This window comes from Blennius ocellaris (genome assembly GCF_963422515.1).
Source record: "Blennius ocellaris genome assembly, chromosome: 6".
NCBI classification, from domain to species: domain Eukaryota; kingdom Metazoa; phylum Chordata; class Actinopteri; order Blenniiformes; family Blenniidae; genus Blennius; species Blennius ocellaris.
The window spans coordinates 21,892,141-21,915,596 of record NC_137655.1 but is presented as its reverse complement, the minus strand read 5'-3'; the positions used below and the strand labels follow the sequence as shown (position 1 = coordinate 21,915,596).

At 42.0% G+C, this 23,456-nt stretch overlaps 1 protein-coding gene across 1 annotated transcript in view; it reads left to right on the top strand.

The window, feature by feature from the left end:
• Positions 1–8,757: 8,757 nt before the first annotated feature.
• dachd (dachshund d) overlaps positions 8,758–23,456 on the top strand; it is a gene marked incomplete at its 5' end in the record, with an annotated part of 94,467 nt that continues 79,768 nt past the window's right edge. Inside the window, 1 exon segment of the mRNA XM_080498471.1 lies at positions 8,758–9,314. Within this exon segment, the coding sequence (XP_080354597.1) occupies positions 8,758–9,314 (557 nt within the window).

The following is a 23,456-nucleotide window of genomic DNA, read 5'->3' as shown; positions in this document are numbered from 1 at the left end:
CACGACATATCAATGCTTTTTCCACTTTTATTGTTCCGTGTCATAATAGTGGAATACATTTTCTTTGCGTCTTTGCCTGTATATTTTTTTTAAATACCTATAATAATGACAGGAAAGTGGACCGACGAGAATAGGAACAAAGAAGAGACTAATGAACGATTGCATGTTTTCCTTTTTTAACTGCCTGAATGAAATGAAATCACACCTGAACATAAGAAGAAAAGAAAAGAAAAGCTTAAGTGGGATTACGACTTATTATGTGAATACTGTGTATATCCTGTCATTGTCTTTTGTTCTCCACCTAAACAGTCCTCCGCTTTGCTTTGGCCTCACACTTAATGTATTCTACCCGAGCTGATCTCCTGATTCCAAAGGACATTGCATCTCATTTCTTGTCACTTGTCTTCTAAATTCCTAAAGGTACAATTAGCATTTTGTTTGACGAAATGTTGAAAGGTTCATAGATTGATATTTGCAAAAAAAAAAAAAAAAGAGTACCAGGGTGTTTTTTTCTCTCCCCCAAATGCAAATTCTGACATTTATTAACGTTTATTACAGATACTCTGTTTATGGATTGTAAAACTCTGCATAGATTTAATGGGAATAAAGTAAAATTACAATGTTTAAACACAATCAGTGTGGCAAACCAGCAAGTGTGTAATTTAGTGTTGTGTGGCAATGAAATGTTTTACGGGGCCTTGATTTATGTCCTGTGCATGGCATTTCTAATGAGAGAGACCAACATTGCAGCACGCCTGTGTTCCAGGAAACTACATTTACAGCAGATCTTTTTTCTCAAGAGTGTTTTTCCCCTGTGAAATAATGTCAGCACTTTCCCACCTTCAAAGTCCTTTTGTTTCCAGATCTATTAACAATTCTAATTGTACAGGAACACTTGTTAAGTAAGGCTGGTAAATAAAGCAGGAAACGCATTATTTCCTTTTAGTGCAGATTAAAGGTACAGCTATGCTGGGTTGAAACACATTAATGAGGTTTTAAATAAAAATGCTGGCAGGGAATTTACACCGCTGACTGGTTTAACTGCAGTAAGCAGTTGATTTTCCTTGATGTTAAAGGGGAACATTATTTTACCCACTAATGAAAAATACATCTTTCCACTTTCCTATCTGTTAATTAACATGTTTGTGTTAAGGGAATTTCAAAAAGGGATACAATTGCTTTCAATCTGATTAAAGTAAGTGATACATAATAGGGAGGTTGTTTTCCTTGGGTCCTTCTGTTAATTGAATAGCTTTGTATGACTTGGAATGTTTTTCCTAGTCACAACAGTTTGCCGGGACCTCGCCACTCGGGATGCCCCTATCTTAATTACGGATCATTTTCCAAATGTGGTTCAATTTCCTCAGCAGGACAGTTTCTGTTAACTGCTATTTTTAAGGCCAATAACAACGTCAAAGCTAGGGATGATTAAAGCAATTAAAGTTTCCCTTTGTTTTCGAAGCACAGTGAGATAGGCCTGCCTGTTTGCACAACATTTATTAAACATTTACTAAATGGAATTGAATCTGTCATCGATGAAGTTTTCCGAGACAATTACCTTTTAGCATGGCAAACACTCTTTCACTCAGCTAACGTCTCACAGCTTATGGCTGTGATTAGCCATTTGATTTCATCAAGCCAAACTACAAATCCTCCAGCAGAAACAGAGAGAGAGAGAGAGAGAGAGAGAGAGAGAGAGAGAGAGCGAGGAGCGCGAGAGAAGGGTTTAAATATAATTTTACCATCGGAATTTCTCAATTAGCATACCACATTTTCTCCATTAGATAAACTGCCTTTAGAGAGCTGGCTGGTTTAATCTGTTTAATGTCCGTGTAAACTATAATCTCCTGATTCTAAAAAGAAATCCCTTCAGGACATCATTCGCATACACTCTTCATAAGACAGTTTTTGAAAGACATGATCGAGTGCAGCTTTTAAGAGGGGATTGAACAGTGATGGGTTGTTATGCCTATCATGCTTTTCTTTTCTGTGGCACGCAGATTTTGCAAGTTGCGATGCACTCGCTTGAATTCAGCTCACCATGTGGCATTACGCATTTGTAAGCTTGTCCTTGCTCGACTATAACCGACATAAAGTTATGCTTAATATGACCATATTTTTCCAGAGCGTATAAGACCACTCATCCTCTTGGCTTGTTCATTTTTTTGTGAGTGTGGATGTGTCTAACTCAGTAGTTTCTGTGTGGGGAGACCTCCAGCTGTGGCGCCACCACCAGGCAGGTCTGGTTTCGGGGTCTGCAACCTTTAGGACCAAAAGAGCTATTTTTGTTTTACGATTTTACACCACATAAACCTTCTCTGGAGCCGCAGAACATGTTAATCACAAAACATCTAAAACAATTTCTTCACATGCTGATAGCTCACGTTGTGATGTTATGGATATGATTTAAATACTGTTTTCTCCACTTTGTTTTTGCTCGTGTTGCCTATTTTAGCAGTTCTATCTCTTTTTTAATCGACTTTTAGCACATTTTGAATATGTTAGCCATTTTAGCTATTTATAGCTGCTGTGCATTTCCTAATGGTTAAACCTGTTTCAGCTATATTTGCAATTTTACCCTTTTTTTGACTGTTTTTGATGATTGTTTTGCTTTTTTAGCTGTTTTCAGACCTTTTTTTAAGTAGTGTGGCATGCACATAAAATAAAATAAATTAATGCAGAATATTCATTTTCATAGTTTTCTGGAAGTTGCAGTGGCTGGAGGTTGTAGACCCTTGTTCTAGTGGGGTGGGGTGGGGGGGGGTTAAGCCTTTTCCCAAGAGGATTTTAGTTTTATTTTATAAATCTTGATTAAAAGGGAACAAATGGATGGCAAAACAAAATAATTATTTCATAGAAACACATGTTTTTTAAAATGTAAGATTTAATGTTAATGTAACTGAGACTAAAAGGAAAAAATAGCTGTGACAGAAATACTTTTAAAGAGAGATATTTAAAAAAAAAAGTATCTAACATGCTTGCAAAGCTTTGTGCTTTTTATTGCTTTTTGATTTCATCCATCCATCCATCCATCCATCCATCCAATGGATCCAATTTCGAGTCTTAAATTTCCTAAAATGCATATTCTGGAGCTGTACTCGGACAAAAGCCACACACCGCAGGAAAACCTGCAAACTCCACAGGAAAACGTCCTCAAGCACCGACTCGAACCAGAGATATTCCCTTCTTTTTGTTGGGAGTGCGAACCACTATCCACCCGTCAATAATCCAAAATCATATTTTGAAAAAACATTCTGAATTCTGGCGTTCAACTACTTCGAGCTCAAAACCTCTATTTGGCCCGAGGCAACACATGTGTGGCATGAAAGTTCATATCTCATATCTCCCCCCACTTTGTCGCTTTGACTAAAGAGACGTGTAATAATCAGTCGCTCTCCTGGGAAGACGCGAGTGGCTGCTTTCTGAGGGAACGTTTGAAAAAGTTATCGTCATAGCTCGAGATTCAAAACTCCCATTCTGACGTCAGACAGACTAATCAGCATCTACATAAACAGTCTGTGCTCGTACATCACTGCCAATCATGGAGTGGGCTGTTAGAGTGTATAGATACAGAAATCAAGATTTGTTGTTATCCTATTGAACGACGAGCAGAGAGAAATCAGAGTGTTTACATGCATATCATTGCTTTCCATCATACACTGCGGGCTGTATGAATTAGGGCCTGCAAACACACAGCCTCATTCTCCTTGCATCACGCCAAGAGTCACTCCATTGATTACCCTTCTCCGCTCCCAGGAAATGGCTCATGCATCTCGTGTACATTATAACAAATGTTCTCTTTGCATTACAATTGAATTGTGATTGTTATGTTCAATCAATGGGGAAAGGTCACGGGATCGCTCCTGCCAGCGCTTTAATGGAGAAGTCGATGAGGATTCATTTTAATCACTGCGGCTGTGGCAGAATGAGCACAACACTGAGAGACTGTCAATGGCCCGGTAATTACCGCTGTTTATACAGGTTTCTGCTTTAGCAATTTAGATATCCACAAATCTCTCTGTTTCTCGCACCCCGGTTATATTGGGAGCTGCGTGGCAGCAAATGAAGTACCGGAGTATGTGGGCCGTGACTACTCTAATTGTGGGACTATTGGTGAGGCTGACTCTTCGAAAATGAATTGAGCTCCATTTGCTCCTCCTCTGAGCAGTTACGGGACGAGAAAGCTGTTATTTCGCACGCCCAGTGTGAAGGAGCATTTCTATTAACTCAGCCGGGCCTCAGACTGTGGCGACACGACCGACGCACAACCGCTTCTGTTGGAAGCGTTTCTGGGTCTAAATCAGTGGCCCTCAAGTGTGGGGCGTAAATCTCTGTGATTACTTTGTTATCACATATATTTTTGTTACTGAATCTTTTTTTTTATCATAGATATGCAATTTATAAAATAGAGTAAAGGGCACAAACATTACTTGTAGCCACTGGATGAACCAGCTTTTTCTTTATAAGTTTGTAACAAACTCAAGAAGAGTTTTTTTTTTTGTTTTTTTTTTACTCCCTCTGAATCTCAACAGTCTTTAACAAATGTATTTTATTAGATAATCCGGCAGTTAACCATATATTGCCACTTGGCGTGAGACAAATGCAAGGTCAAGAAGGGGTTGTGGGTCGAGCCAGGGCTTCTCGCCCAAATCATAGTAGTTCTCAGTGTATGGGAACGTCAAACTGAAATAAACAAAGATAAGTAAACTCCTGGTTAAATTTCAATCCAGGATGTACAGGAGGTGATCCTGCAGGTTTCAAACCTGGCAGGAGTTGCACCGGGGCTACAAACTAGCCAAGTCCATGGTGCAGGTGGCAATGGCTTGTTGGAGCAAACCCTGTAAGAATAAAGAGTGAAAAAGGAGCCGTCAAATAGGCAGGAGGTAAACAAACAAATAACTAAAGGGGGAAGAAAACACATAAATGTTGCTCACAGGTCACAAAAAAGGCAAATTCTCAAAACGATTCAGTTCAGAAAATATAAATAAACCAATCATAATAGTAGCGGCAAACCCCACGGAGAATATCGAGTATACAAATAAACATAATGATTAATCATTCAAATGTATGTGCATTTAAATTTTTATTGATCCACCAAGCGATTACTCAAATCCTTTCTTCCTGCGACGCAGCCGAAGGAGCCGGAGGAGGCGAGAAGTTCTTGCTCCGATGGAAACCTTTCAGACACCGACTCCCGACACTCTGTGCCTGAGCGTAGCAATTGGAAGCTTCTACTTTGTAACCAGAGACACATTGGAGTGGACAGTGTAGAATATTTCTCAGTCACCCTCCAGCATCAGTGTGGCCCCTGACATTCCCCCTTCACCCCATGTGACATGTTTGCGTTGGCCGGTGTCTAAGGATAGATGGGGTCAAGGCAGTATAACCTTGAAGGAGCAAATATTCATGATCAATAAGTGCTTTATTCCGAGCATCTAAATGATTCTTATGTCTGAATCCTCCCCCCCTCCTCCCCCCACCCCCCTTCCCTCATTTGCCTGTGTGGAAAAAGCTGTTTGAAGATTTATGCAGACTGGGTAAAAGGACATTTTAAAAGACTACACAGTATCACTGCTTTCAAATGTCATGTAATCATAGGTTAGGGGAGAGTGCTGGGCACGGAGAGCTAAGTGATGTTACAGATAATGAATTGCCTCTGAAATATAATACATCGTAAGTATGATTCTTTGTTCCAAGCTCTGTACACCAACTCTGTACAATTAAAGTTATTTATCTCTCTCGTTTTTTAAGTTCATCAATTATATTGTGATACACTTAATGTCCATAAGAGGATGATGTATGATTGGTCTAATTATTTCTTATTCACCATGCTTTCTAAAGCATATCAATTTTGTTAATACCATGTAATTAAAACACGTCAGTGCGCTACAAGTTGCTGGCTGTATTAATGACTATGAAAATTATTTTAATTAAATAGCCAATTATAGAAAAATCCTAACCATGAGAATTGACATTTAAATGAATTCAATTTAAATTGCTTTTCAACATTGTTTTATCAAAGCTTTATGGGGTGAATAAATTATTACATCAAACAATATACTGTGTCATTGATCATACACAAGTCTTGTCCCATATCCATACACTTTCAAACGCTTTCCTGATGCCATACATCACACAGGGTGATTACATTCTGACATAGTCATTTGTTTACCGCAATCTCCTCCACATGTACTGTACTTCTTTGTACTTTAAGGAGAAATGCGTTAACTGTTTATGTCACTCTCGGACAAACTTTATCGCTGGTACTTTTTTTTTTTTTTTTTTTTTTAAGCTGCACAACTTTGGGTTTCCTGTGCCCAACGAAAATACGTGACACACAAGATTTTCACATGCACTATTAATGGCCACACATTTGTGTTGGACTAGGCCAACAAAGTGTACTGGTGTAAAGTACAGCACAAGTATACAGACAGCATGTTTGTGTTATGCAGTGTTTTCTTAACTGGGGTCAGACACATGCAGCCCACCCAGTCTGTTGAAGGGCCTTTGTATCTAAAAACATCATACGTATCCTGTGGTGCCTTTTAATACCTATTAGGATACCCGGCCTCATATATTTTCCTTTTTGCCGGCATAACGTTAATGAAAGTCATTTTTCAGACATTACAAGCGCAATGATTTGCAGTTAACCCATGCAAACAAGAGAAATAGTGGGCAAACTGTTGTGACATTCATTGTATATAATGAAATCTTAATATGGTGCATATTTAAGTGAAAGGTTAGCAACATAAAGGGCAAATGGATTGCCTGGCAATGAATTTTAAGCAGCTATTGATTTTACACTACAAGCTACCTCTTCCCTGAATGATAATTTTGAAAATGGCACACTGCTTATCTTAAAGCTGATCTGACACAACAGGACGCCAGAAATACACAGAATATTTAGGCAAAAAAACACGGGCAGATAAGCAGCGCTCCTCTGCACGAGTTACACTCATTCTCCTCAATCTGATTACATACTGAGTGCTGATTAACTCTCCCAAAAAGTGAGTTAAGACACATGTAACAAGAAATATACAACTGCAATTTGCTCCTGTAATACTAATCCTGAACTAATGAAATTGACATGTACTTGTATTTTCATTGTGTTTAATGTTTTTTTTTTCTTTTTCTGGGGTTCCAAATTGCACAAAAAAAGTTACAAAGTTTTGATAATAAAGTTTATTTTTGATAATGAATCAGAACTAATAGTGTAATTTACTAGTATAACCAGTAAAACTTGAACTAAATAGACTGTATGGTACTTTGTGACGCATCTCAATGTTTATATACACGTGAAGTCTATATGAGCTGCAGTAATACACTTGTCCATGGCCCTGAACCCACCAAATTATACAGAGATCACCTCCCCCCCTCGCAGCCTGAATCCTTATTTCCTGCCCTGTCTGGGGCTCATATGGAGACACAGTTTGAGAGTTCATGAACAAGCCGGTTAAAGTTTGGTTTAATATTCGACATGATAAAACTGAATGGAGATTGTGTAATATGTGAACCCTTCCTTTTAATTCCTGTGCAGGACGTGGAAAAACAATGCTTAACTTTTTAGAACCTGTTGTTACTTTTGGACTTTTTTTTCTTTCTTTCATTAACTTAGTAGATTCTTGTATCACTTTCAATTGAGGTTTCAGATGAAGAAAAAGACGATCTAATCTGTATAATCACTACTACAAGTTTTACAAAGTAGCCCAGTGGAGGTGAACCATTAATAACTGTACATCTACATTGTTTGCTGATGTGTTACTGCTGTGTGATATATGCAGTAATCTAAAGGCTTTTTAAAAATCTGCATACAAAGCTTGCATCTACTTAAAAGAAAAACCCATTATTAAAAGTTGTTTATTGGAAGAAGGTGCGGCCACTTGCACTGTAAAAGGCAATAACCACAAGCATCTAGTTGAATAAAACACATCCTTTCTCACAGACTGGGTGTACCGTCACCACTGACTCACACTGCCATGCTCAGTCAGAAAATATGCCGTCAGAATTAAAGATTTAAAAAAAAAAGCTATTGCATCGTGTACGCCTGTACTAAAGGCAGTTTACCGTGTACAGAAATGATAGAACAAGAACAAAAACTTTCATAACTTCAGATTGCAGTGGTAATCTGGGATTTTCTTGTTTTTTATTTTATTTTATTTTGGATAACAGAAGTGTTAAAACAGGATTAACTGTTTTCTTCTTCTTCTTCTTCTTCTTCTTCTTCTTCTTTTTTTGTTTATTTTACGCACGCAAGTCCAAGCTGTTTACTCGAGCATGATCGGACACAATTGTATCAGACATATAAAAAGTAACAAAACAAACCAAAACAAAACAAAACAATGTAATATTTTTCGCAGACCTGGAACATTGAAGTGGAAGCCAGAGCCCGGTTATCTGCTCTTCAAAGGCTTCCACTGTCCCCTAGCTCCTCCCTCTCTGTACCGTGTGACAACAACAACTCATCCACAGAGCGGAGCTGCACTTTTCAGCTCATTTTCCTCCTGTCATTCCTCCTCCTATCTTTGATCATTGTCCCGCCGCTCGCCCCCCCTCAGCCCGTCACTCAGCACGCCTTTTTTTTTTTTTTTTTTTAAACCACCCTCGTTTAAAGCTCTTCTTCTTTTTTTTTTTTTTTTACTTCCCAACTTATCCGAGGAGCTAAACTCTCGTGGATTCTTGCATTCAGGGGTGTCTCGGCAGGCTGGGTTTTTATACTTTGAACTTCGGCTGCTCTCTTCCCCTCCTTGTAAGGTGACCATGGCCGTACCGGCTGCGCTGATCCCACCGACTCCCCTCGTCCCGCCGCCACCGATCTCCACTCCCTCCGCCACCACGTCCCCGCCGTCGACAACTTCGTCCCCATCCCCATCCCTATCCCTGGCACCCCCATCCGGACCCGGACAGAACCTGTTCAGATCGGAGCTGCTCGCCACCGGCAGCCCGGGCATCCCGAGCGCGGCTCTCCCCCCCGGCAAGCCCGTGTACTCGACTCCGTCGCCTGTTGAAAACATACCGCAGAACAACGAGTGCAAGATGGTCGAGTTGCGCGGTGCCAAAGTGGCCTCTTTCACCGTGGACGGCTGCGAGCTCATCTGCCTCCCGCAGGCGTTCGACCTGTTCCTGAAGCACCTGGTCGGCGGGCTGCACACGGTGTACACCAAGCTGAAGCGGCTGGAGATCACGCCGGTGGTGTGCAACGTGGAGCAGGTCCGCATCCTCCGAGGGCTCGGCGCCATCCAGCCGGGTGTGAACCGCTGTAAACTCATCTCCAGGAAAGATTTCGAGACTCTGTACAACGACTGTACCAATGCGAGGTGAGTTGCGAGCGCGTTTCGACGGCGGTGGTTGTTCGGTGGTGGGGGGGTTTAAATGTCCTTTCACGCGGCCGTGCGTAAAAGGCGCAGCGGCGAGAGAGAGGTGGTAGTGGTGGTGGTGGTGGTGGTGGTGGGGGGGCATTTTCCCTCTTTACTAAACCAAACGGTTCCAGCGATTTAATTTCTACACCTCTTCCTCACCCCGTCCAAAAAAAATATAAAGAAAATAGATTTGTATATTAAGCGTGTGGATATGGCTTACAATGTGTGTGAAACTCCACGTAAACGTGTGTGTCGGACAGGAAGAGAGCAGCGCGCTTCAGCAGCGGTGGGGAAAAGTTGAGTGAAAGTTTTTTTTTTTTTTTTTTTAACACGTGCAGAGCAAAGCCGTGCCATGATGGATAAGCCTGTCAGCCTCAGCACGAAGGGATCGATAATGTAGGCAGCACCTCAGCTGAGTTTCGCCAAGCTGTTGAATAAACTTTGGGAGGTGTAGAACCGTCCCCAGATATCACCCTGTCATCTTTATTTTGAGCCATGCATTACCACTCTCTTAAAAAAAATACAATAAAAAAAAAAAAGAATTGCTAGACGGCTGAATTTATTTCACAATGATTGAAATAAAATTAGCCTGTGCCACATTGTAAGCCCCTGCCACAGGGGTGGTGTGATTTCAATTATGATAATAACTTGAACATTTCTCGAAAGTAAACAAGAAATACCCAGGTTGTTAGGAGTAGGGGACAACAAATGTCTGTATAAATGTTTTCACAGCACATTTCTGAAGCAGACACTCATGAACCCTGAAGAAAAAGTGTGCATGAGACATTTCTCATTCCAAACCAAAGGATAATTCAGTTATATGACAGCACAGCATTCAAACAAGCCTGCTCCATTTATTAACCAGCCTTTATATTAAAACAAGAGGATAATATACAGACCAGATTAAACGTATTTGTATGAAAATTAATGCACCGCAATATATTATCAAATAAAAAATTTTTTGGAGCCTCATGGGTTTTAAAATTGAGTGATTTAAGCCGAGATCAATATTTGATTAAAAGCCATTTTTATTGTCCTGTTGCACCTCGCTTTGATGTATCGCTCAGTCTCACTGGATGGTTCAGCCTGGTCAAATTTACCATCTCACCTGTCACTATGATTGATTCCATATTGATCTCCTACCCAGAAATGAGCTGGAAATGCAAATATGATGGAAAGGCTCCCATCACTGAGGGATAGCAACAAACACATCGAGTCTCAGTTTATAAGCAGGCTTCCCTTTGCCAAAATACACTCTGAAGAGGCTGAAGTTAATTTTGAGTTGAAGGTGCACACTGATGTAAAACACAAGCACGACACAAGTTTTTCTTTTCGCTAAATTCTTTCGTATATTATTTTGTGCCAATAAGATCCCCACGACACTGATTGTGTTTGGATTTTTAAATTGTTTATGTACGTGAAGATTTTTTTTTTCTTTATGTAGGTTAGATGACGAGATAAAAAAAAAATTCGACATTATTTTAAACGAGAAGACAGATTGATACTGTGAGAGGTAAACGTTCTTTCTGAAGAATTGTTTGTCTGTGGTTCATTAATTAATTCTAAAATGTGACTTGCAGTTCCTTCTGATATAGGAAACACTGTTCCCGGTGCCTTGCTTCTAAACAGTCGCTCTCACACATGCACATGCAGTGCGGAGACCTTATGAATATGCTGCAGCTTCACATTTCCATTCCAGTAGCAATCGTCTCAACAACTCACCTGTGCACTTTGGTGCTTAAGCATCATTTACATAAAACATCAAGGGAGCAGAACGTGCCCCCCCCCCCCTTTCCATCGAGAGAAACACGCCGGGCGGCGGTCCTCCCCTCCAGCTTGGTGTGGGGCTTCAGGTGACAAAGTATGTGGTTGAACTCTTTAGGTTGTCAATGGGGGGATGGCCAGCGATGGGGTTAAAGGATAATGCAGTGCCTCGCGTCGCTTTAATGACGCTAAAGTGCTGGGCTATTACGGGCACACGGACAGGACTGTAATTGTCTCTGAAAGCAGCCAGGTTCTCCCGGTGCTGGGCTGAAATCAATCACTCAGACCCGGCCTGCCCGCCTGCCTGCCCCATTTGGAGAATTACATCATGGAACAGTGAGGCATCCGCTGGATAAAAGGCTTCTGTTACTTAGAAAGAGTTGATTTTATTTGCGGGGATGTGTGCTTTCCTCCGTCTGTCATTGAATTGCTGCTGACAAAATGATCAGTCGGAGTAAACAGGACACAGGTTGCCCTGTCGGTGGAACACCCCCCCCCCCCCCCCCCCCCCCTCTCCAAAGTCGATGTTCTGTTTTGCAGCGACTTTAGTGTCAGATAAAAAGTATCGCCGGTTAACCCGCTCGAGTTACACAACAACAGCCTGCTGCCTGAGATAGTTTAGCTTTCCATCTCACCCCATTACCACAATGTCACTACTCTTTTTATACAGTGGCAGAGTGATAACAATGAAGTGAATAATACTCCTGTACAATGGGTCTTACTATTTCACATGCTGTTTTCTCCCCTCCCACAGTCTATTGTGTTAAAACAACACTCCTCTCATTTTGCACTCGGTGTGAATGTGAATAGCATCACAGAGCACCACTGCATCCCGCTGCTTTAGTTTTGATGTGGACACAAACAAGCTCCAACCAAATTGTTCCCCACCATGCTTACTTTAGCAGAACTTTTTTTATTTTTATTTTTTTTTTAGGATACACAGCACAGGAAAGAGTGTTATTCACAATTGTATTCATGTTTTTTTTTTTATGGTTTTGATAAATAATTCACAAGGGGGAAAATATAATTAAAAATAGTGAAAGAAGTCCTATAGCAGATTTACACCAAGTGTTTGAGCCATGCCTTTAGTACAAAGTAATTATTGTTCATTTTTAACAAACACTAGAAATTCTCGACCCCTTCATTTTCTTAAGGACTCTCGTGCCAGATTAGCAGTGTTCACTTGTGCTCCCGCACTGATCCAGGGTCCGTAATCTCCCTTACATTATGACTCTGGCCCTCCAGGAGCCCTCCAGGAGCCCTCTGTTCCAGCTACTTGTTTTCCTTTTCATTTTCCCTGCGGTGGGATGAAAAAGGTTCTTATTGCTGTGTGACACTTGAACTCTCTGAAAGGTTATTATAACACGGGGGGCGGTGCAGAGATATCGCATATCTCTCATTGGCCTGCTTTGTGGAGGCAGGCTATCCGATGCTGGGGCGCAGAAATACAGCAGTTAATTGACAATCATTGTCTACCCCTGAAGGTTAACCACACGCCCTAGACAATGTCCCACCACTGGGAATGGGATGGCTTTTCACTTACATGCCCTTCTTAAATAGATTTTCCCCGGCTTGTTTCAGTCAAACAGATCTTTCTCTGAAATGTTACGAGTGACAGGTCACAGCCGAAGCACTTTTTTTTTCTTTCTTTAACGAATATATCTAATTGATACTGATATGACAGCGAGTGTTATGAGAGCTATCACCCCTCTTGTTCCTATTTCAAGAGTGTTTATGCCTAAACACACATATTTGCAAATGACGGTAATTGTTTTGTTTAGCGCTCAGTGTGAGCTGCCACTGAGGGTGCCAGCTTGTCTCTCTCCCTCCTCTCCTCTGCTGAGCTCTCTTATAATATATTTGTTTTCTACAAGGCACGGATGTGTTTACAGGTACTCAGGGGAGATTTCTGGATTCCATTCAAATCATTCCCAGTCAGAGTGGGTGCTAAGATACCCGTCACCCAGCAACCACATCCAAGAGGGAGCTTGGGCGATAATAACTTCAAAAACAGAGTGACAGATGCCTGATTAGAGAGAGAGAGAAAGAGAGAAAGACAGAGAGAGAGGGAGGGAGGAAAAGAGAAAGAGAGAGAGTGAGGAGTAATGCTATACAAAGCTTTTTTTAAATCCAAATCTATTGAAGTAGTTTCTGGAAAGCCAAATTGGCCCCTCATATTGTGTGTTGTTTCCTGTATTGAAGTAACAAAATGCAGTAAAGTTCTCATTCCCATATTTTTTTTAATTTTTTTTTTTATCCTTCACTGGGGCTCCGCTAAATTTGATTAGGTACTGTACATGTGCTCAAGTCAACTGTGCAGTTGGCAGATGGCAGCAAGGTGTTTTTGTTGTTGTTGTTGTTGGGTTTGTTTTGTTTTTTTCTCTCTCCGCAAACAAATAGTCTCCTTGAAAATCAGAATTGCTTTATTGACTCGACATTCACCCAGTTGGAACGAGAGCAAATTAAAGCTTTTTTTTATTTTATTTTTTTTTTTCCTGAAAAAGGAAAAAGTCCACAGAATAGCTCAGTTAACAAAACTAACACTCCACACCTATCCATATCCCGTCCACAACCATATTTCTGTAGCTTAAATTGAAGCAAAGCCAGGACTGTTGAAACCAGATTTCACTTGTTAGGGAGGCTTTTGTTTGACACCGTCTATTATCATTTGTGGATTTAGAGGCTATTTGCATGGCAAAGAGGCCTGGGTTGTTAATTTGTCTGTTGGATGCATTAGTTGCCATGCTCCTATCTTATTTGCATGCCTTCACTGGATCGGCAGCAGCAATTGAATTACCAATTAATTCCTTTGCAGAGTGAAATGGTTTAAAACCCTCATTTGACAAAAGGGCTTTTGCACTTTAACATTTTTGATATTATTCCTCAGCTTCATTTTAAAATAAAAGATGGTTAAAATCTGTCAACATGACTGATCTTGCATGTTAAATTAGTGACTCTCTAACATGCCAGCAGTGTATTTCTTTTTTTTTTTGGGGGGGGGGGGGTGGTACTGATTTCTCTCCTCCTCTTTCCTCTGTCACAGCTCCCTGGCTTGTCTTTACTTACGGGCTTCTTCACATTACAACACATTTAGGGAGCATAGCGGAAGTCACTGACGCTTGTACCAGGATGTTAAACGCTACTGACAGAAGTTAGAGGGAGCAGATGAGATTTCCTGATTGGAGAAGGAATGCAGGCCCTTGCCTGCCTCTGTCTAATATGGTCACATAGAGAAATTGATTTTCCTCAGAAATTAATTAATTTTTCATATAGCCCAAAGCTGGAGTTTAAAAAAGAGTGCACACTTGCTGGTTTCCTATTTTCCCCCTTTTTTAAAGAATTATTGCCTAATCATATTAATACTTTTGCCCCAAGGATGAAAAGATAATTGTACAAATGCATTTGGAAATATGTATCACTGAGTATTTATGATTAAATTATGCAAATAACTCCGCTCCCATCCTTCGTGGGCCCAGATTGTCTAATTAGGATTGATATGGCGAATAGATGTTGGGGAATCTGAATACAAGCATGTCCAAAGAGCAGAAAATTGAAAATGACAAGGCTGGAATCCTTAAAAAGTGTGTTGGGTTTCTCTCTCTCTCTCTCTCTCTCTCTCTCTCTCTCGCTCTCTCTCTCTCTCTCTCTCCTCCTCCTCTCTGTCTAATTCAGCGTAGCTGTATCAGGAGTTAATTTTCCCTGGCTTCATTTCTCGTCTGAGCTGACAGGAAAAGGAATCCATCAGGGAAGCAATCTCAGATGGGATTCCACAAATTTCCTCCACTTGTTTTTTTCTCCCCCCCCCCATCACACACACACACACACACTCTTCATTTTGGGGGAGGCTATCAGGGATGAATCTTCTCCTGAGTAAACATGCAGATGTTTTTTTCTCCAGTGTCAATGTTGTTGGAGCTTTTTGTTCAATACAAAGGACTCCTCCTTAATAATTGAGGTATATTAAGAAAGGAATGTCATCCAACAAAAAGCCTTTTGTACTTTTGGAATGCCAATGCAGTAAAGCTCCTCATATTATACAACTTTTACCTTCATTTCACTCAGAGTAAAGGAAGTTCGCTTCACAAGCAGTCATTTTATGGGGGGGGAAAAAAGGATTTGTTCAATCCCGAGAAGTTTAAAAAAAATTTTTTCAAATCTGCTTAATGTTGACTCGGCTTACATGTCTTTATTAACAGATTTTAGATTAAATGCCAGAAGAGGACGAAGAAAATATATTGGAAGCGTTCTTACAAGCTTTTTGAAACGTTTTAAATGTGTCGCAATTTAATAACCCCCACACAAGCAATAATCCCAGACACGGGCAGACAGACGCACTGCACACTGACACGGGCATGAGCCAACAGTTACATGTAATTTAACAACAGCAGCGTTCCTCGCAGGGCTCAGCGGTACATCACAGCAAAGAAACCAGGGAGGAAATGACATCGGTCTCCACGCTTTCTTCTTCTGTTGTTAGCTTCAGATGAACGGCGCGGCACAGGAACGGCTCCAGTGCCTCCAACAGTATCTATTAAAGGGCTGATTGTTATCTAATCTTTACCTGGCGCTAGCTGGAAAAGCCCCGAAGCTAATGACACTTGAGACTAGCAGCACATTCTGGTGGTTCAAAGCATCTGCTCAGTCAATACTTTGTGATGAAAAACTAAGAAAACAGGCCCACAGCTATTTATGTGAATCTGAATTCACTTAGACACCAGAAACACTTTATGCAGTCAATTTGTTGCATTGAATTATCACTAACAATGTGCATAAAATGCGCTCCTGTTGGGCCGGCAGGTGAGACAGCAGAGAGTTCGTCTGTTTATTTAAATACAAAAAAAATAAAATAAACTAACAAAAAAAGTGCAGTGTTAATAATCAAATAATCAAATGATGTCTGAACAGATGACTTATAATTCAAGTGAACTAAAGCAGCTTGAGTAAAAATATCGAATGATGATCATTTATTTTAACACCCTTTCGTAAGATCAGTGTATTCTAATTCAAACTGCCACAAAAGACAGACTACCCAGTTATGCTCCTCACTTCATACATTTATAGGTCATATTCAGACGACACATCTTACAGCAGCATTAAATGTTTGACACTGATTGGCACATTGTTCCAGATCTGTCTTTCAAATAGTGGGAAAACCATTTGAAGCTTTTTACTCAGTGGATGTCCGGTTATTCATCTTAAAGTAATTGTCAGCTTAACCTTTCTTTTAAAAAAGGAAAAAGAAAAAAAAATCATTTTCCACATTTAATAAAAGATTTGCTGACTTATCAACTTTTTTTTTTTATAAGAACTTCAATCCATACTTATTTTTTCAAAAAATTTTACTTCAGACTGAAGAAGACAAAAAAAAAGAAGAAGAAGAAGAAGATCTGCTGTCCTGTGCATTATTGCGTTGTTTGCACAGTCGCTTTTCTTCTTTCTTTCCGGACATAATATTTTCATTCGGTATGTCGTGAAACGACACGGTCTGCAATTCTGGCTTCCGTCCACAGCGAGAGCCACACCCAGAGCTGCTTCCTGACGGCACCGGCACACCTGTAGAGGTTATGAGCCGGGGTATCAATATCACCGGGTCAACACATTTTCATCTAACACTGACATCTCGCTTTGGCTTTCACCCTCTCCCTCTGCCTCAGTGTCTCTCTCTCCGTGAGCCTAGTGAGAATATCGGCGGGAGTCTTTATTGGTTGCAGCGCTTGGGTTTCTCTCCTCGTAGACTCAAATGTCACCGTCTCCCTGATGTTTCTTTAAAATCGCCTGTGCCACCACTTGCTGTGGCGCCTGGCTATTATTACCCTCCTCTTAAAGAGTGACAGTCGGGTCCTCGGAGACATGACACAAACCTCCGCGGATGGAGCTGTACTGCTGTGTCAAGCCAATGCTCCCGGCCAATCAAATAGCTGGAAGCAGACCCACTGTACACCTGGTGTGCTGCGAGGTGAGTGGGGGAAAGTCGGGAGGCAATTTTTGGTTGTCGACAAATCATGCAAATCACCAACAGTACAAATCGCCACCGCAAAGCCGGAGTTACTTTTAAGTCTCTTAAGTTGTCAAACTCTGTTAGTACCTGCAGTGATGTCTTTGAAAGCAGTGTGTCGTCGCAGTCACTTGTATATGTTTCTAGTAATTCCAAGGTAGCAAAGAAAACACAGTCGGACATGTACTTTATGGAAATAAACATGGTTATGATAACAAAGCGGCAGTTGACTGAGGTGGTCTGTCAACTTACATTAACCCTGTGCAACTTTCACGTTTGGAGTGTGTGTAAGTATGTGAGGGGGCTGCGTGTATGTGTGTGTGTGTGTGTGTGAGAGAGAGAGAGAGAGAGAGAGTGAGTGTGAAAGAGAGCGACACCCTTGCACAACTTCACATATGAATGGTCTTGTGTGAAAAGGAGGATGAATTGAGTCAAGCTGACATAGCATGCCAATAAGCTTTGTCTCATTTCCAATGCCGTATTCATTTGTGCCACAGAGAGATTTATTGCATGATTGACAATTATGAGAGGGTGACCTAGTTCTTTGTGATGGAACAAAAATGGTTTTCATCAGTTGCTTTTGCTGTCTTCTGCATTGTGTGTGTGTATGTGTGTTGTGTGTGTGTGTGCACCCTACTAAAGAATAGGGATAGCCTCCATGCAGCAACCCCCCCTGCCGCCCCCCCCCCCAACTATTGAAACCCATGCATTTTTCTAGTAATGGCTTCATATATTTTGCATAGAATCACATCATCCACAATGTTCCACAGCAGAAAAAATGAATTTCCTACCCCATTAAGCAATGTGAGCTGTCCAAATGGATCACGTTAAAGTGACGTTTTTACGAATGCTCTTCAATCTCCAACTTTTGTGTGGAAATAAAAGAAAAGGGACGTAATATTGCTGTCGGTGAATTATACATATATGTTCAACATACACGTGGGCATTTTGTACCGCTGCCTCCTGTTCTATATTATTAGCCACATTATTGTTGTTACTTGATCACCCAAATCACATCCTCCTTTTTTTTTACTATTGTCACTGTCAGCAAAGGGCTTCATTTGAGCCATAGATTTCCTGATTCCCTTATCCCTTTATGGTTCATTCTACCTGTCTATTAGTTGTGTATCTGTCAGTGTGTGGCTGTCTGTGTGTGTGTGTGTGTGTGTGTGTGTGAGTGAGTGTGTGTGTGTGTGAGTGCGTGCACGCCTAGTCAAGCTTAGATTACTACGACTGTGAGGAGGAAGTCTCTGCTCCTCCTGGGACTCCTGCTTGACTGGCCCCACAAATGATACAAGCCAGGGTTTAGTTGGGAGTTAATATCCTGCAAAATTGTCCTGCACAGCCTCGGCAGAATGTGGATGATTAAATGACACAAGCATATCAAAAACATTTTTCTCAGACTAGTGGCTGTTAAGTGTCGCGCCGGTGCAGCCCGTCTCCCAAGGTTACCATTAAAAAGAAAGGAATATTCAATGGGAAGTGGGTGTCATTGAGCTGTGATTGTGTGTGCGCGTGTGTGTGTGTGTGTGTGTGTGTGTGTGTGTGTGTGTGTGTGTGTGTGTGTGTGTGTGTGTGTGTGTTTGCATGTGTGTACCTGTGTTGCCGTGTACGTGCATGCTTTAGATGTTTCATGTAATGCCCTGTTTGAGTGGTAATAATATCTCAATAGGATTTCAGGGTCTCATTGAGAGGTTTGGTAGAAGGTTGAGAGGACATATGCTAATTGTGCCTGAGAAGACTCGTCTCTCTCTCAGAAACACATCCCACTAGAGTTTTCCTTGTACACTGGATGCCAGACTTCCCCTAGTGACAAAAAAAAAAAAGGCTTGAGGCTCCAAAGCGATCCATTTTATCCTTTCTTTTTCAAAGGATGCAATGCTTTGTTTTAACCTCCGCAGGAAAGGAGATGAAAGGCAGTGTAATAAAGCCGAAAGGTCTTTCTGTTGTTATCAAATGGCCTTTCACTCCTGACCTTTAAGATGCCACAGTAGGAACTGGAGACAATGCTAGAAATACAGATCGGATTTCAGAGATCAAACACCTCTTTGTATAGTTTAGTTGCACAGAGGAAGAAGAAAGAACAACCTTTCACAGCACATCATTTGAACGCTTGGAAAAATAAAACCCCAAAATATTTGTAGAAGAATGAGCCGCCCTGTCAGCACCTGCACAGATCAAACAGCCCAAGTTCAGGTAACGCACCATCGAACACCTTTGAATTTTAAAGCATTTCTTTATTTATTCTTTTATCCAGCCTGATCTTGGCCTTTGTAGGAGGACATTCTCCTCCAGTTACAGTACAATGTGAAGCACTTTATACATGATCAATCACTATAATAGAAACCTTTTTTTCTGTCTCTCCACACAACAATGCCATTTTGCTTTCCCCACTGATGTACGTTGGGTCGGCCAGCATTACTTCAATTGCAGCTGTTCACCAAAAAGCTTTTCACAATGTACCGTCAGGCAGGTCTAACCGAAGAGTGACAAAGCTTCAGCTGAAGTGTGGCTGTAAGCTCTCAGGTCTACTGCAGTTCAGCTCTATTAGCAGGGGCTAATGTTAAGTTTTCTGGCTGTACTCATTGTGGGCTGAAGTCTTAAAGCCCCAATTTACACGCACGCATTAACTGTACATTAATATGGACACTTTGGGGAGGCACAGTTTGCAGCTGGTGGTTATATGTGTGACGTGGGAGGTTTAGGATCAGGTTATTTGAAATGACAAGCTGCTGCACTGTAGTGACAGGCCTACAATATCCAGCAGCCCATTTTCTCGATCACGTCCATAGACGGCCCGGCTACAGAGACCACTAATCATGCTCTTAGATGTAAAACGTTATCAGGATTCATGATGGCACCCAGCATTCCTGTCATTCTCGACATTCTGTGAAGGGGCACTCGCGGTCTGAGCGCAGAGTGTCAGTGCCTGTGGACCCTGAAGGGCTCTGTGTGAGAGACCCAGTCGGGGCCCTGCTGGGCCAGGCCTGTTGACAGTTCCTTGGCGCTGTTGTCTCAGCAGGAAGACATCAGTTGGAGCAACAGAGTGGCTGTACATGAAGGCTGTCTGGTCAGCACGGAGAATGGAGTTGGAGAAGATTAGGCTTCACCCACGGGTCATTGTGTTCCCAGAGCAGGCCCGAGCCCAACGGCCTCAGTATTGTTAAAAAGGAAAGGTCAGGTCCAACGACCAGGCTAAGCCTATTAAACAGCCCACACCACTTCTTCCTGGAAACCTGACTGTGCTTTCTCTTAACTACCGAGTAGGGGGGAAAAAATCAGCTTTGAACAGCTGAGGTCGGCCATATCCTGATGTGAACTGGAGACCGTGAGCTAATTGAGAAGAATATTACTGTATACTCATATAAAAGTATTGCAATCGTGCGTCTTTGAAACGCCAAGCAGTGATTTCATATCGCATGTTTCTTTTTTTTTTTTTTCCAATGTAGCTCTAATTGTTGTTTCTCTGAGCCCTCTGGTTGTTATGCTGCGTGCGTGTGTGTGCGTGTGTGTGCGTGTGTGTGCGTGTGTGTGCGTGTGTGTGCGTGTGTGTGCGTGTGTGTGTGTGCGCGCGGCTGGAGGTTTGCTGACAGATCCGAGCAGCGTTGAACAAATCCTCACATTTATATCGTCTCAGTGCTAAATGCTTATGTACTGCATTCATAAGGTCGTCTGAGCCCCAACACACTCCCATAAGTCTCCTTTAGCTGTAGTGATGGCTGGTGTCAGGGATGTCTGCTGAATGAAAGGAAACACAGGCAGATAGCGTTTGATCCGTGATGGAGATGAGTCCACATAGGAGTAGAGCGAGTGATTAATAATGGTGCATCTGGGTAAAAAGGATGTCATCCCCTGGACGTCTAATGAAAGCTCTTGAACATATCTGGGAGAGGCGATATGTTGACAGTGGATGATGCAAATGAGGCTAAATGTGAGAGGAAACCTGAAATGAATCACCCCGCTGTCTCGGCGGCGTCTGTGTGTGCCGCGCGCGCATGTGTGTGTATGTGGCCCGACCAGCAGCCAGCCGTTTACGTCGTACAAAGCTCGGTTTGACACTCTCCCTCCTTTGTCTCAAACTGCTAACTGTATTTAATTTCACATCTTATCGGGCCGGGCTTTGTCTGTCTGTGAGTCTCTGCACAGTGGAGGCGACCCCCGGAGATAAACTCTGTCAGGCTCTGGGGTGATTTATTAAATTCTGATTTCTGTGAAGGACTTTAATGTCGAGGGGGTGGGAAGAGTGGGAGGGTGGACGAGGGAAGGGGGGGGGGGGGGGGTTCGGGGGGAGAAAATATGTCGCAGGTGTCTCTGCCAGCTCCGGGCACTGTTCTCTCTCCATTACCAGCATTGTTAGGTATAGTGAGGCAGGAGAAAAGAGAGAAGTAGGAATCTATGCTGAATTTCCTGTCTTTGTTGTGGCAGCGGGCTTGTTTTTTCCCTCCGTTCCAGGCTAGAACAGCGGTATCAAATCTTACATGTTTGGACTGGAGATAGCAGGGAGAGTGTTGAGCGCAGGTCAGTTTCTGTGCGAGCTCGACCCAGCCCTGGTTAGCGGTTGGCGCTAATCTCCCTCGAATGGGGCTCTCACCATCCATACAAATCTATTAGGAAAATCCTTTGACCTTATCGGCCTTCTTATCCCCGTGTATTTGAATAAAGCCTGATGTCAGGACTTGGGTGACATTTTCTGACGAGTTCAGCAGATTTTATGGGCGGCTATTATAGCCTATCTGGACCCAGTGCTTCAAATTTAGAATATTTTCTTGTTAAGCACACTTCACAGGTCAATTGTGACTATGGCGAAGCTCAACATGTTAATTTTAATATCATTTTATTCATCTCAAATGCAGCAGCTCCTCCCTCTTGAAACCTGTTTTACATTTCTCTTTCATATCACCTTAATCTAAATTGATGTGTTATCATACATGGATCTCGATGGAGGGGATCAAATAATGACTGTCAGTGGTGCATGGTGAACTGTGTTTTTGAACATAATTTGGTCCTCTACATTATAAAAATGTACTTTCAAGCTAAATCACAAGGTGCTTTTCATATGACCCTTCCCTTTGTGAGAATTGTTTTTAAACCGGGAACAGAGCCGTAAAAGTGATGTGTTGCTTCCTCTGATATCTCTGAAGCAGCTTGATGAAAAGGTAATATTGGAGAGGGCGCTGCTGCTTCTTGTCTGCTACACGTTGCCTCCCAAAGGGCTCTTTTCTGTGTGACACTTCGATTCTCGAAAGTGATGAGTGGATGGTAAAGAGTTGTGGATTCTATATATTTATTTATTGCTCGTATTGAAGAAGTTAATAGAAGACTGTGGGCTGTGATGCGTGAAGGGCTGCATGGGACAGGACTTCTCGTCTTAGATGCACAACTATAGAAAGCCGGGCTGAACGCATATATCAAACCACACAGACGTGCGCATGTACAACTACACACACACACACACACACACACACACACACACACACACACACACACACACACACACACACACACACACACACACACACACACACACACACACACACACACACACACACACACACACACACACACACACACACCAAGGCTTTATATCAAATAGTTTACCCCCTCTCTTTCTGTCTTATCCCATTTTTCTTTTCAAAACAGGGCATCTCCCACTCTCAGGACAGCCATTAAATCAAACTCGGGAAGATGAGTTTGCAAAGCCAGAAACTCAGTCTTGTGTGTACTACTACCAAACTAAACACTCAGGACTCAGCAGCTTCCCCCGTCAAAAAATAGCTCAATAAGATCTGTTTAAATACACTTTCACTCTCGCGGAAGCTCAGTTTATTTGGCCTAGTGCGAGGGCCCTGGTTAGCCGGTTTGATTGAGCGGTGCCGGGGATCTTAGGGCCGACTCCTCTGATACCTACATCTCCATGTCTCCATTGTTCTCTGCAAGTCAGCATCTTTTGTCTTTGCCACTGATTTGTCTTTTGATCTGTGCGAGTGATTTATCTGCATGGAATCGTTTTTCTCTCTGTTCCCCCTCAGGAAATTTGGAATGAGGCTGGCCTAACCTTGCCAGGGCCAAACAAAGCCTGAGAGCTGATCTCATGTATTTTGATGCTGTTTGTGAAAACGACACACACACACACACACACACACACACACACACACACACACACACACACACACACACACACACACACACACACACACACACACACACACACACACACACACACGGGCATGCAGTCACACACACACATACACACAACCCTTGGAGAGGAATGGAAAAAAAAAAAAAAGCACCCTGGTGTCCGTTGTTTGGTGTTTTCCTCCAACAGATGTAAGTACCTCCAG